This window comes from Typopeltis vanoorti, chromosome 2, assembly GCF_054136105.1.
Source record: "Typopeltis vanoorti isolate ZY-2024b chromosome 2, IOZ_Tvanoo_1.0, whole genome shotgun sequence".
Lineage (NCBI taxonomy): Eukaryota > Metazoa > Arthropoda > Arachnida > Uropygi > Thelyphonidae > Typopeltis > Typopeltis vanoorti.
In genome coordinates, this window is record NC_143550.1 from 21,801,071 (window position 1) to 21,816,095 (window position 15,025).

Here is a 15,025-nt window from a genome sequence, read left to right on the forward strand (position 1 = left end):
ATAATAGAGTTGGAACCATTCGCGAATGAGATTGGATGCATCGATCTTTGTAGGTTAGGAGATGAATTTCGTTCGTCTCGTGCAAGATCCACTTCCCGTTTATTGGAGGTGCAAAGTGGCTTGAAAATGTTTCAGATATTGGGCTCAGTCCGGAAACCTCGTATAATGTCAAAAATAAATAAAAAAAACAATATATAAAATCTATAACCCACCTACGGTACTGATGCACTATGGGTTATCATCTTTACTAGGTAGAAGGCTCACAAAATATACAAAACCAAATTTCAAAGAGGCCTGTTGTAAATGAAGCTATTTTATATTGCCCCAGTTCACCATACAGATACCTTAAGACCAGAACAAGAGTTATTGCACGAAAGATTCTCATATTTTTGTTATAACGTCTGAAGAATAGTTGAAATACTTTTATGATCCAAAGGGAGTACTGTCCGACCACAGATACGTGAACCTCAGAAATGTGTCAAGAAGAGTCAGTTCATGTTGAAGAGGAGAAAGAAATAAGGCGAAGTACGAACTGGTCACCAAAACTCGAAATCACGTGCTTTATACGTAAAAGTTTCCAATTGTTATACAAGCAAAATAGTTACCACTTTAAAAACTACAATGATCATAAAAGAGAAGTTAGTTTTCCTACGTGTAATAATAAGCAACTCATCCCACAATACGGATTGATTACCCTATTATAGGAATGGATTCTCCTCCTTCTGACATGCGCAGAAGTGTCGAAGGGTCTCTCATCTGTAGTACTCAGAACTCTTAGTCCTAACTTTATAAAGGCAGGTTGGGTAGTCGTCTTCATCCTTCAATGAGCCAAGGCTTTCAGGAAAGAGAGAGAACAACAGACGACCGATTTCATAGAACATAACATACACCTAGGGACTAACAGAATTTACTGCAAAGTAGCAATAGGTGTGGGTTAATAAAAATGTACCAGAATAGAGCAGTCAAGTACTCACGGATAATATTGGTTGCATTACCTTTTATATTCTATCTGGTACTGGGTGGCTTTGATCAATACTGAACTCGCAATTTTTGACTTAAGGTTATCAGACCAAACCACTCGTAACTTAACGATTCTTGACGACTAAACGTAACCATAACGCATGTATCGATGTGATAGGTGCTGAACAGTAGGGCATCATGAACAAAGTAGTTATTTCTTATTTGTAGTGCTTATTATGAACGTTTTAATCGTTATTTCGATTTCTTCCATCTGATAAAGGAAATTAATATTCTATTACAAATCTACCAAAAAAGATAATGGTTCTTTCAAACAGAAAACAAGTTTGATAGTAATTAATTTTTTCAACACATACAAGAGGGGTCTTAAAACCTATAATAACGACAGTGCCGTGAGTTCGCAAGTGATCAGAGTGAAGAAAGGAATGTAATCTGGATATTCTGGAGGAATGTTATTGGTGCATCGATCCAGATATGAGAACAATATTCTGAGGTTTAGTGGATTTGGAATGATTTATAAGGCGTTAAGAGTAGAGCAGAAGAGAAGTAATATTATAAATGAGACAATGAACGAGACGCGTTTTTACCAGGATAGGCTAGACGTGAAAGTGGGTCTAAGAAGTGAAAACTAATCTTAGTGAGCGGAGGGTTTCAAAATTCAGGGAGCGAGTCATTCCTTATTCCATGAAAGAAAGCAGGATTGTGTGTTTTGGTAGAATTAAAATTCACGAGATATTTCTTTAGCCAACTTGAGAATGGTTGGAGGATCGTGTTTAAGGCATTGCCCACAGAAGATCTTGAAGCTTGAGTCATTCGAGTGCTACAAGGTTTTATGAATGGCAGAATAAGAATGGAGTGTACTGTCATCAGTAAAGCTATGAAAAGGATTAGACTTTGATAAGAGAAGTTAATTGAAAGAAGAGAGAGAACGATCCGTCATATGTATGGCCAGAAAGGAAGCTGGAAATCCATTCACAAAGGGTAGAAGGAGGACCATCAGATGGTAAGAATGCCGCAATGCCATACTCGAGAGCAAATGTCTTGGAATTATGAAAAGCGATCACATGAGATTCTCCAAATCTCTCCATAGCCTGTGTCCAAAGGTGAATAAAGTTAGCGAGGAGGACTGCTGCAGAAGCAGACCAAAAGGCTCGACCGCGATTTGAGTAGGAAAAAAGCGTAGTGCATTTGGCCCTCACGAAGTCTGTTTTAGATTTGATGATTTTTCCCCTAGTTATTACGGGCTGTAGTAAGTGATGAGAGACTGGAGTCTTTAGCTTGTGCTGCTTTGTTGGAAAAAAAATTAGAAATGAGTGGGACGAGGAATAAAGGGCACTCATCCCAGCAAGAATAATTTGAATAATTAGATCCAAGCAGATGTCTGATCGGGAGGGACGAAGCAATCAGACTATCAGAAACAAGCAGAGAAAGGTCATTTCACTGATTACCATTATAGTACCACAGGATGGGAGGGGGAGGTTTCTTCATCTGTAGATAAAGAAACATGGAAAAGGCTGCCAAGAGGAGAACTAAAGTCAACGGTGTATTTGAAGAGAGAGACAGAGGTGTGGATTATCTGAAATTCTGATAGGTAGGTTAACAGTTACTTGAGATAATTACTGGCAAAAAGAAATTCAGCAATTTTTCTAGCTTAGTCTGCGAAGGAGAGAGAGAGCCGATCGGAACTGCGAATGTTAAAATCCCCGAGGAAGATTCTCGCTGTTTGGATGATTAGACTGTAAGTGATCAACTTTCAGAAATCGACAATAAAAAGGCCGTTATAATAATCAGAAGATCAGCAAAGGCCATAAATGAAGGTAACAAAATGAGGCAGGAAGAAAAGGGGTTTCATCATCTTTGCATCGGATATCAAAGTTCACAAAGGCGCCCACCATTACGAAGTGAATACGATTCCCACACAGGAATGTTCATATCCCAATCTAAGCGTGTCCTGGACAGTACCCTTCCCCTACAAACTACTGTATACTCGGAGTCCCTTTAGGAGTAACCTAGCAGAGTCGAGTAGAAGCGAAATGATTTACCTTCTAATCGGGAAGCCTCTTCAGGAGGCTTCCCGATTAGAAGGTAAATCATTTCGCTTCCCCTATACTATCTGCACCTTTGGATTGAAGTGCCGGCTCCTTTGTTTCAAAGGGTACAGAGAGCATACCAAGAAAGGCTACTACTCGCATCGCACGTAAGAAAAGGAAGAGAAAAAACGGGAGACCCTAACAGATTAAACATCTATTTAATCGCCAATTATTTTATTAATCTCCGATCCCAAACTTCATATTCGATGAAATCAGAATCCCCCCACCACCACCACCTCCCTCCTTATAACAGACAGGATCGAAAGGTAATATTTTTCTAAACACATTGTGAAATAATTGAGAATTAAACCACAGCCACCCGTGATGTACTTTGGTCCCAGGTGGAATACCATCTTCGAGTGTGGAACAACACGTTATTAATTTGGTTTACCTTTAAAATCACGTACTTGTTTCTGTTTAAATGCTGAATGCAACGGCCACTGTCTTCGTGCCATATAGGATAAGTGCCTTGAAATATGAACAGGAATTTTCGACTACCGTACTCTGAATTTCATTTGATAGTCAATCATTTGGTGTTAGCTTCGCACGGTTAAAGCTTAGAATCCCTAAGTTAGTTTTAAAAGTAATTCAGTGACAAATTGGCAACCACTTGAACAGTCGATTTAATTCGAAGTAAGAAAAAAAGATTATCAGTTACTAATTCATCATTTCTGTTTAAATTGATTAAAAAGGATGAAGAATAAGGAACGATTAGATACAAAAAAAAAAAAAAAAAAAAATTCTCAACGTTCCTTATTTTCAGATCGAGGTCAGTTTTTCCTCTGTGGCACTGTGGTACGGATCATTCATCTGTGTACCCAGATATCTCCGCCGCTGTCTTTTCCCCATTATGGGGACAAAGGAAAAAAAAAAATGTCCTCGTGCCCTGAAGGGGCTATTTCGAACTCGGTTGCCAACCGCTCAGTGTAGGGAGATGAGGTGCTAAATGCCATTACTAGAGTCCTCTTTCTACTGAAGGGTGCGGAACAAGGGGGAGGAGGGTTGGTGTTAGACGGCGGTACCAACTGAACGGACGTTCTGTGTAATTTGGTATGCCACCCGGCAGGCCAAATTGACTTTATTAAGTACGTATCTACTTCATTTGACCGATTTCCACAGAGCTCGCACCCACGGCTAACCAACAGCGCTTACTTCCGTCCGCCACCAGCTGACATGCGCTAGTTCGTTTCCGCGTCACGCGGGATGTATGTGTGTTCGGGGAGGGGGGGGGGTTAAGCGTTCATCGCGCGTACGTCTCTTCCATCCACTTTGTCCAAATAACGTGGGGGAACAGTGTGAAACGCATGACTAGGACCTTCGCAGTCTTATGTCACTTAGCTTATGTGCTGTTCTACTTGTATGCAACTTAATCTTTTCGTCATCTCAGACTTGGAAGTTGCACACGGATCACAAGCACGTTGCCATAACAACGTGCAGTGATTGTCACAAAACTAAGTACCACACGCGATTGCAATTAGCTTTGAAATGTGTTGGTGAATGAATAACTCGAATGCTAATAGTAAGATACGTAAAGAATTGTTTAAAGATGCCTTCCGGCTTGAGAGTGTACATTGCTTGAATATTTCAAAAAGAAATAATGGATACACGAACTATATTTTCACTGAATAATCATTTCGCATTACTGTATCCAATCTCTTTGTAGGAAGTCCGGTTTTTCTACCTGGCAGAAATAGACAAACTCACTTTATTAGAAGCGATTTATAGAAAAGACCATCAAGGACAGATCTACTGCTCAGACGCAGTCCTTATCCACCAACTTCCGTTTAGCGGCCGTGGTCCAGGTGATAAAACGCCAATGTCTACCTAAATTCCGTTTGTCTTGCATAAACCATCTTCAGTATACAGTGAGCATATAACCTAAGAACTCGGTTAGGATTTCCAAACTGTATGTAGCATTATTGGTTTTTAAGCTGCTTTACATTTTCTTCATACCCTCTCTCTTTCCTTTAAATCATTTTCAGATAATGCGAGTGGCAAGTATATTATGTATCCAAATTACGCATAAGACAAATGCATAACATCATCGATTTTTTCCAAAAATATGATGACAATAACATTTAGAATATTTAGTCCAACCGAACGACATAACATTAAGGTATAATTTCGCGTCCTTCTGTCCGAACAGTTGGTCACTTTACTGTTCGAATAACCCTACTTGGGAATGGCTACGCTTTATAAGCATATTTTTTACAATTAAAAACAGCATGAATGCATACAAATCTCCTCACAATATTTATCTCAAATCAAAACTAAATACGAATAAAATTTCGTTGTGACTAGAAGTTGAACTCATTGTGTCCTCCTTCCAGTAAGCGCATAATGACGGTACCTGAAATGTGAGGTGTGTCCTACTTAGAGCTTATTATTAACAATGATTCAACCCAGTGGTGCTAAGAACAGTTTTTTTTTTTTTTTCTAATTTCATAGCAGGATCTCGAGACCCAGAATGAAAGCCCTGATGACACCACCGATTCAACCTGTTTCTCATTATGAGATGTGTCAGATCTTACCTTACACAAACTTTTAATGTATTTTCTCTTAAAAATGCGCTTTAAGACACCTGGACGTGTAGTTAAGCCATGTTTGGTATAAATGGGACAGCTAAATGCATTCGGATACCTAGGAGAGATAGGCAATGGCTGATTTACACTTCTCGTAGACCGATACCAGATTTCCCCGAACCCAGCCCCATCAAACAAGCAGTTTTATTGCTGCCGTAGCTTCCGTTTAACTGCAGGGTCGATGTCGTATCAAGTCCTAGCGATCGAGGTGCAGGCAGGAGTGGGGGGGGGGGAATAGAAGTAAGACAGGGCGTGAGGGAGGGGAAAAGGGGCAGGGCAAGGGCGCGCTGCGAGCTGGAATGACTGCTGTACTGGCGGATATGTGCACGGAGCTGCAAAGCAAGTCGCAGAAGGCTTCCAGTACGGACAACTATCGGAAATCGATTGGGATGGGGGAGCTTAGGAGCGAGTTAATCCTTCTCGACGACTCGCTCCCCCCCCCCCCTTCCCCACACTCTACATTCCCCTTCTCCTCCGACCCTTCCTTCCTTTTCTGGACGGCCAACAAAAATGATGCAGGAATTACTATCGGAAAACTGCTAGAGAAGTAAATCGAGTGTGCAAACTCGGTATGCGTGCATGTACGGTACGTAAAGGCTGTCATTATATATGAACATTTTTAGATGATACACATTAGTACGGTAAGAACACAACCTGGTTACAGGACCATGGTATTAAGTCTGTGAGGCCAACAGTTTTGTAATAGTTGAGATTTTGAAGAGAAACACGTCAGTGGATTTCGCACTGTAGCTTATGTGCACTCATCCCAGACTGTGTGTGTGCCTATGATGGCATACAGCGTGAACCAAAGAAAAAAGATGAAGCGGTGTGCATCTCCGTTCTGCTGCTTAGTCCATCATGCCTTCCCAAAAACATGTAAATATTTTCAGAAATTAATCTCTTAAAATATGCAGAGAAGATTCTACCTGTTTAAAAGGTGGAAAATCTTCCCAAGTCTACCAAAAGAGATGGCAATAAAAAAGATGTTTGTTTTTTGAGAAGCCATTCTTCCGAAGATTACCTATTCCATATCTTTCCGAATTACTTCTTAAATGGTACAATTCACTGAATCTTCATTGAAGTCGGAGATAAAAATTAACTGACCCTCAATGTCCCTCCCTCTCAGATTACATTAACTTAATCATACTGAATACTCATCCAAATACCAAATTGAGTCACAGATTACAAATTCTGTGGATTAACAATAAAAAAATAAATAAAATAAAATAAGGGAAGACGGAATTGGTTTTTAGGATGCATCCCCAGTCTTCAATAACAAAAGGTTCATCTGCTATAGTACTGCCCACATTTAATCTTGCGGGTTTCATAGATCATTCATGGTAATCCGGCACGTGGATGACGTAGTCGAAAGTCGAATATTTAATTGATAATTTAGAATGAAAACGTGAAAAATCAAGGAATCAATGAATTTGAAGAGTGCTGCTCACCTTTTCTCTGCCCGCCACACAGCCTCAGTTCCCGGATATTTGCTCAATAGCGGCATGCCCACAGAGATTGTTACATTTCAGCACCTCACTGTCACTTCCAAATGTCTCACCGATGTGAGGATAGTTAGGGAAAAAAAAAAAAAATCCTGTGTCGGAGAGAACTTTCGCATCGATTAATCTGGATATGAATACAGCAGTCCCTTTGGGATTTTTTTTTCGTGGAGGGTTCCCTCGGCGTGTGTACGTTTTCATCTCTCACATCGTATATTTTGGTGTGCGTGTGTGTGTATAACTGTGCAGGAAATCTCTTCTCCCACGGGATGATCAGGCAGTCCGCCTCGCTTGCCATCTGCTTACCGCTCAACGGTACGCTGCTTCTGCACGAGAAGTTGTTACAAAAAAAAAAAAAAAAAGAACTAAACATTCATCCATCCCAGTTTTCCACATTCGATAGTTCTGTATTTTTAACACTGTCATATTGCGTTAAAAGTTTTCAAGATGGTCACTAGTAATACAACCGCTCAGACGTCTTCATCTTAATAAGACTTTAAGCTAACACTTTGTCTAAAAAAACACCTTTCATTATAACAAGAATTCTGTTCGCCATTTCGAGGGGGGGGGGGATCTAGAACACGCAATGCACCTTCCTTGCCCGTTATAAAGGATGCAACATATCCAAGCACTTTTTTTTTTAATGAATCTTACTCTTGGTGTTTTTGTTAATGCTCACTAGAGGGCATTTGAAACATTTGTATTATTAATTTAACCTCATGTGCTACCTGTGTCTTTATTGAATCTCATTATATCAAAACTCTAATTCAAATAAGGTATTAACAGTGAATTCTTCCATCTAAAACAACAGGATTAAAATTAAGTTTATAGGTGCTGCTGAATTCTGAGAAAAGAAGGTAGCCAATCACTTCCTTCTCCCTAAATTTATTATTGAAACTCTGAATTTGGCATATGCTTAATCAAGATGAAAACAAGATCATTCTTGTTTTCATTTTGTTACTGCCCTGTTTATTGGTGGATGGAAGCAGCTTGAAAAAGTTCCATGTTTGGTCTCTATAGCAGGTTGCGAATTATCTGCCCCTCAGCTCACTTATGACTAAAGTGAAGTAGATTTACAATCTTTGATGGGTGAAATTCATGCAAAAAAAAAAAAAAATCAGTATAGTTGAGAAGAAAATGAACATAATTCTAACCAGAAGTCGAGAGGTCTGATTTATCAAGGTGATTGCCTTTCTTGAAACTGTATCGTAATAAACAATATGACGAACCTTTTAGTTGAGGATACTAAACTCAGAAATACTCAAAAAAAAAAAAAAAAAAAGATTTGGAAACATCTGTTCCGAAAAAAAAAAAATGCATGCGTTGTTTATCAACCCAAGGATTTCATGTGTCCACACGCACTCTTTTTGGACACCTTTTAATCGATTTGCGGTCTTGCTGACGAATAGTGTTTGTGAATAGAAAACAATTAGGCTAATGTATTTCCTTAATGAGGTTTTACACGGTGAAGAACTGTAAAAGATCAAAGACATGGAGGTTATCTCTTAAGGAGGAAAAACAATTTGCCAAACTCATTCGCATCAAGATATCTGCCGCAGAAACCACGACATTCGTCAATTAAGTGATGGGAAAATTTAAGACACTCGACTGGAAGTGTGTTTTCATATATCCTGCAGTTTAAGTACTCTTGTATTTCTGTCGATAACATATGAATGCTCATGTGTCTTCCGGCTTGAATTATATTTCCTTGAAGACACGTACTTTTGCATTTCGGATTAAAATTAGTTTAGCCTTGTTCTTATAGTTCATAAACATGCAATATTTGAAATTTGTGTGAAACAGAAAACTGACATTACATTAAGCGATGCGTCTGAATGGTTTCGTTGACTTAGTATTATTCAAATATTATATCCATTTACTCCCAAAATGAATAATAAATGAAGAGTTCTGAATATAATCGAATCCACTTGCCCATCCTTGCCAATTCTTTTTGAGTTGATCACTTTGTAAAAAATAAAAATATAAAACGCTTTTTTTTTTCTTTTTTTTTTTTTGCATGTTAACAACGTTACATTGCTTACCCCATGTTATCAAGCACGTCAGCCAGTGGCGCATACAGTAGGTAGGATTATTACAAGTTGTTGCGCAAATGTTGTCTGCTTGAAATTCTATTTACATTGCATAAATTTAACACTTAAAACACATTGCTAGAATAAGCAATTGTGAAGTCTCTTATTGGTCTATAATGTGTGAATTAATACATTTCATTATGTGTCAAAAATCACAATACACAAACAAAGAAGTCATTTTAACAATTTCTCAGACTTTTAAACTATTATCATAATTTAATAACCATCAAGAGTTGGGCCTGAAGTAATCTGTGTTTGAGCTGATGTTTAGTCTCTCAAAGTAAATGTTCTATTGCATTTTATGTACATAATATGTTGAACTTTGCATTTACGAAGTTGGCATGCTATACACGTCTCTGAGAGGAATATACTTAAACTGTAAGAAGACATAAAGAACTTAAAATTGTACATAATTCTTTAAAATTATATTCAGTTTTGTAGAATACCACATTAAATGCATCACGAGATCTCACATATAAACAGGAAATCCATTTTTTTATGTAGCACGACACACATTTTAACACCCGTTTCAAATTACGCGCAAAAACATACAAAATAAAATTCGAAATTAGAAGACATTCTAAAAATCTTAAATTAATCATTTCTAACCTGAAAAATACGCATATCCTGAATTTGGTCCAGCCACCATTTCTGGGCTGTCATCCAGCCCGTCTGGAGACATTCCAGGCCGTAGAGGGCGCATAGCTCGACGAGGACTTCGAAAGAAATGACGACGGGCCCCCAGCGTACTTAACTGTTTCATCCGTCGTTCCTTAGAACGACGATTTTGGAACCATACCTGGAGGGGAAAAAGAAACGTTACATCGAAACTATCTTACAAAAGTTTCCCAACTGTCGGAAAAAAATGTAATTTAGTTAAAGTTAATAAAAATGAACCATTGAAAGTAAAGTCTTTAATTTTCAATGTTAACTCTAAGATTATTTATTCTACTTAATTCTGCGCTTGCGTACAGGATAAAGGTATTTGGATGCCTTACCGCTCTCAGATAGTTAGTTTATTTTCAACCTCTTCATTTCTGTATTCCAAATCTTATTATTATTTTCCTATTGCGATATGTGATTTTTACGAGGAGGATCTTTGTGGAGGGAGAGAACCAGTGCAGTTATATTTGAGAAATTAAGACCAATGGAAATGCTGAATACGCAATATGTGTATAAAAGGTGCAGTGCCTGCTATGAGATGTAAGACATTCAAATAAACAAAGGCCTAACTAGTTCGGTTGATTTATAACGAATTGTAGGCAATCAATTTTTAGACTGCGTAAACGTGATAATTTGATTTATTTCAATTCTTAATAGAATTGAGATGATTTCAGCCAGGAAAGCTCATAACACTGAGGTTTAATTTTTTTTTTTTTTTTTTTTAAGAGTTGATCACAAGTCAGAAAACTTAAAATAAGTCCCCCCCCCCCCGATATTGCGGAACATTTATCAGAAAAATTGATGTTTTTTGTTGAAATCATTTCGATGCGTGTGATGGTCAGCAGACGGTGAAAATTATAAAATCAAAACCGTGCAGTTGATTCTACCTTTGTTTATTTTGTTCCTATTGAAACTATTACAACATTCTGTCATTCATTTGCATGCTTTAGTTCGTGCACACTTAACTGCAGCGTTATTTGTATTTCTTGTTCCAAAACGATGACAACAATCGCCGTCAGCCATCTGGGGATCGGCTTGCTTCACCGTCACTGTAGCCGAGCGCCGTTGTGTACAGTAAAAACACCCCGACCATAGGAAGTCCGAGCTGACTTTTGCGGTATATTGTAAATGGATTGCGTTTTGCTGAAATATCTTAGACAAATAGTTGCAAAAAAACGACTCGAGACGGCGCTAACTTTTATCTCCAGATTTTACACGCCAACTTTCGTGCACTGTTCTGTTGATAAAAGGCGCGTCTACCCTCGGATTAGGGCCACTGTTAGCTCGCCTCCCACGGCTGCAGTAGCCAGATAACGCCCTGTGTGTGTGCAAGAGAGAGGGAGTGCGCACACACACATACGCAACAACGTGTTCAACCCTGACCTAACATGGAAAGTAAGAAAGTTAATAGGAAATATAACTTTACTTTTTTTTTTAACAAGATATTCTTGGGTATTATTTACTCGTGCTTTTGCATCACCCTTTTTCCTCCTAGCTAGATGTTTTACATTTTTTTTCCCTTCAGGTTCCAGTGAGTTCTTTTTACTGTTTCTGGTAAAATATTTCGTTTTTTATCCTCTTTTATTTGCATACTCTTTTTCCCCCGGCAAATAAATTCTAATTAGAACATTCACTATTTTTAGTATTTCAAAAAGGATTCGTTAAAAGCTTGCATTGCTGAATGCGAGGCTTTTAACCTATTAGCTATAGATTAAGATGTCTAGTGTTTGATACTAATATATTCTAACCACTAGGAGGTTCCGACCTTTGTGAAATAACCCTTTCTTGTTTGCCTATTTCCACAGAATTAAAAAATTCAAAAGTATACATCTAACTGTCTTAAATTTGAATGCAGTTTTTAACACCTTCTGTCAGTCGAAAATCACAAAAGGTAAGGTAGTATTAAATTTTAAGTAAGGCCACTTTTCAATTTAACATGCTTCATATTTCCCGTTTACCCCCCCCCCCCAATACTTCTTTCCCTGAGCGCTGGAACCTCGAAAACTGGGACTGCTTATTATTTATTGAGTGTATGAAAATTTGCGAATAGGCTTGCTTGAATTTATATGAATAACGAAGTGTGTGAATTCCATGACTAACCATGCATCTTAAAATCAGATCTCTCTCTCCCCTTCTCTCTCTTAAACACACAGAGATAGAGAGAGAGAGAGAGAAATCTGAAAGGGAAAAAAAATATAACCGAACTGGCTTCTTGATGCTTCAAAACAGTCGACATGTTGTTTCGAAATAACACTCGTCATGTTTAGGATAAGAAGATACAAATGGAAATAGAAGACGGCTCATTTTAAATTAAATTCTTGTTTGTGACAATGAAACTGTAGCTTTCTTTCAAGGTTATCCTTGAAAATGTGCAATTATTCAGTTTGATTAAAGCCTCATGGTGGAGCGAAGTATCATTTGTTGTTGTTTTTTTCCATATGATATCCTACGATCTTATATGCCCACCTTCTAGTTTAATCGCTGCTGTTTTGGGGTGTGTGTGGGAGGATAATCATTTATAACTTTCTACGTGCAATGTAGAAAGTTCTAAATGAAGACAGCGAATATCGACTGCTTTTAAATTGTGTACTACTACTACGGCAACTGATGCTCAAGATTGTAAACACTTCTTGATATCCGTGTCAAACCGCTACCACTTCTACGTTCAAAAGTAGATATATATTCATAGAAATATCTTAGAAAACTCAAGATTATTCAGTAATGCTTAATTATTCTATCATCAAGCTCTAGCCTCCTAAATGGAATAAGCTTAGTACATTATATTAAACTGTGTTACATTGTGACACAATGCAAAATGATCGATCTTCCAATATTGCAAAAGAATAATAGTAGAGATCACTTTACAGTATTTATTAAAAAAACAAGTGAGTGACAATCTGACTTTCACATTATCGAAAAACATCATTCAAACAATTTTCTATTCAGGAGTGAAATTAAGCCTATTGCTACACCATTTTTTTTTCCCAAGTTTTGCACATTGTAGTAACATAGAAAACACAAATATTAAATATCAAATTATGGAATCAGAGGAGGAGGACTTTTTTGTGGACTGTATAAATTTTAATTGAAACTTTTATTTTTGAGATAATTCCTGAAATTTTTTCCTATAAAATGGGCATTTAATAATAATTAGCACACTGAATTCATGTCTTAATGATGGTACACTTGTTTAAAAACCAACGAAGTTGCTGTTACATTTATTAAAGTGCTAAGGAAATCTTGGGTGTTGTTTTTCCTTTACTATGTTATCTCTTCAATTTTCTACTATGAATAAAAGTAATGAGGGTGTGTCCATAAAACAAAATTGATTTTCTAGAAGCTAGCAAACTTGTTCAAGTTCTTGAAAAATAAAAATGTCAAACAACAACAACTGAAGGATTAAAGATAGTTTATGGAAGTTGTGTTTTGATCCGTCTGTGAAAATATAGATACCTTTTAAAATTGTAGCACTGTAAAGCAGAAATACCAACAAACTAGAAATAAATGAAGAAATTACCTTTAGAGACAAAAAAGGAATGTTTTTAGTTGAAACAGGTCATAACTTTTTGTGAGTGGATTCGGATTCACATTATACACACAAGTTTATAACAGTGATCGGTATACTGCAAGAATGTTCTGATCAACGCTTAATGAACCTCTGTGTCTGAACACATACTCCTGAATGTGAACCGGCACTGAAATGCTAAGCGTAAGAATTTATTATTTTTTTTTTTAACCCGCAATTGTTTTGCATTGAAGACCTTGAAATGTTGCTCGGGTTCGGTGTACATATTTGCAATCAATAGCAGTGCTTGAAAAAAATGACATCACTTCAAAATTGTATATAACGCATTTTTGCACCAATAATTTTTTCTGGATTCTCTCCCTTTTTTAGATTGCAGAATTTATTAGGAAAAAAATGTCTGAATCCCATTAAAATCATTAGGATATAAAAAGATCTAAACTATGTTTGGCAAAAATACGTATGCAACACTTGATAAATATCTCAAGTAGTTAGCTACCTTACCTAGCAAACTAAATATATCCCATATATTTGGGTCTCTTGCTACTTAGGGTAAACTGTACTGCAAGTTACCACCATTAATAGTACTTGGATGAATTACAACGCCCTCTATAAAAAGGGCAATTCGATTTGATATAGATTTGGATTGTAGGAGAACCAAAATATCCTAACCCTAACTCCTTGAACTCAGTTCTCACTTTTTTTTTAATTGAATTGTGTTTCTAGCTGAAATATTAATTTCCATTTGGTTTTCAAACAGAGTAACAAAGCCATTAATATATATATATATATATTTGGTGTTGTTTCTTTCAAATCTTTTGGCCAAAAATTATACTTTTATATTGTTGATATTTATTTATAACAAATGTAAGAACGGTTGGAAATCTACAGTACAGTAAGCACTGTTAAAGGGTTAAACAATCCAGAAATCTTGGGCAAAATAAAGACCACACGTGGAACTTTCTTCCAAGTCATCTTTAAATTACCAGTACTCAGGATGGTGATATCACATCGGACGATGAAAGTTATCTACCACCAAGACCTGAACAAACCTCTATACTACAGTGAGGATTTGAACTGGTGAGCTAGGCTGACAGATGATATTAGATAATATTATAGTATTTCTGAGATAAAATAGTATAATTTTGTTGACGTTACTATATATTTGTGTGCATAGGTTGTTTATTTTTCGCTATTCTGGCAAAGTGACGTGTGACATTTACCTCAATGAGTCAGGAGCATTGGTTCCAGTATATCGGTAAGGAGGAAGGAATTTTAGCACTGATTTTTATTTAGTAAAAACTAATAATCCTAAACGAAACAGTATTCATGGGATGGCACTTGGCAGATTGATCCGGAGTAATGAAAACCACAGACACGAGTTCAAGTTCGCCGATATACCACGTCTTATAAATAAAGTATATATCTCTAACCAACATCTAGACATTAAAATGAAATCAACAACGCAAATATCTACCCAGAGAAGTTCCAATGGCGAGCGTGTTACTACTGATCTAGATGGCGACGAGAGATTCTGTTTAATCCACCAGTGATTCACACATACACGTGGTAACAATATTGGCACAGAAGCCCAGTTGTG

General features: G+C 37.2%; 1 protein-coding gene across 1 annotated transcript in view; it reads right to left on the minus strand.

The window, feature by feature from the left end:
• The window catches only part of LOC150108869 (LIM/homeobox protein Lhx1-like), a 190,589-nt gene that overhangs the window by 16,772 nt on the left and 158,792 nt on the right, over positions 1 to 15,025 (minus strand). Inside the window, exon 4 of the mRNA XM_090414420.1 lies at positions 9,849 to 10,038. Within this exon, the coding sequence (XP_090270546.1) occupies positions 9,849 to 10,038 (190 nt within the window). The remainder of the gene's footprint in view (positions 1 to 9,848; positions 10,039 to 15,025) is intronic.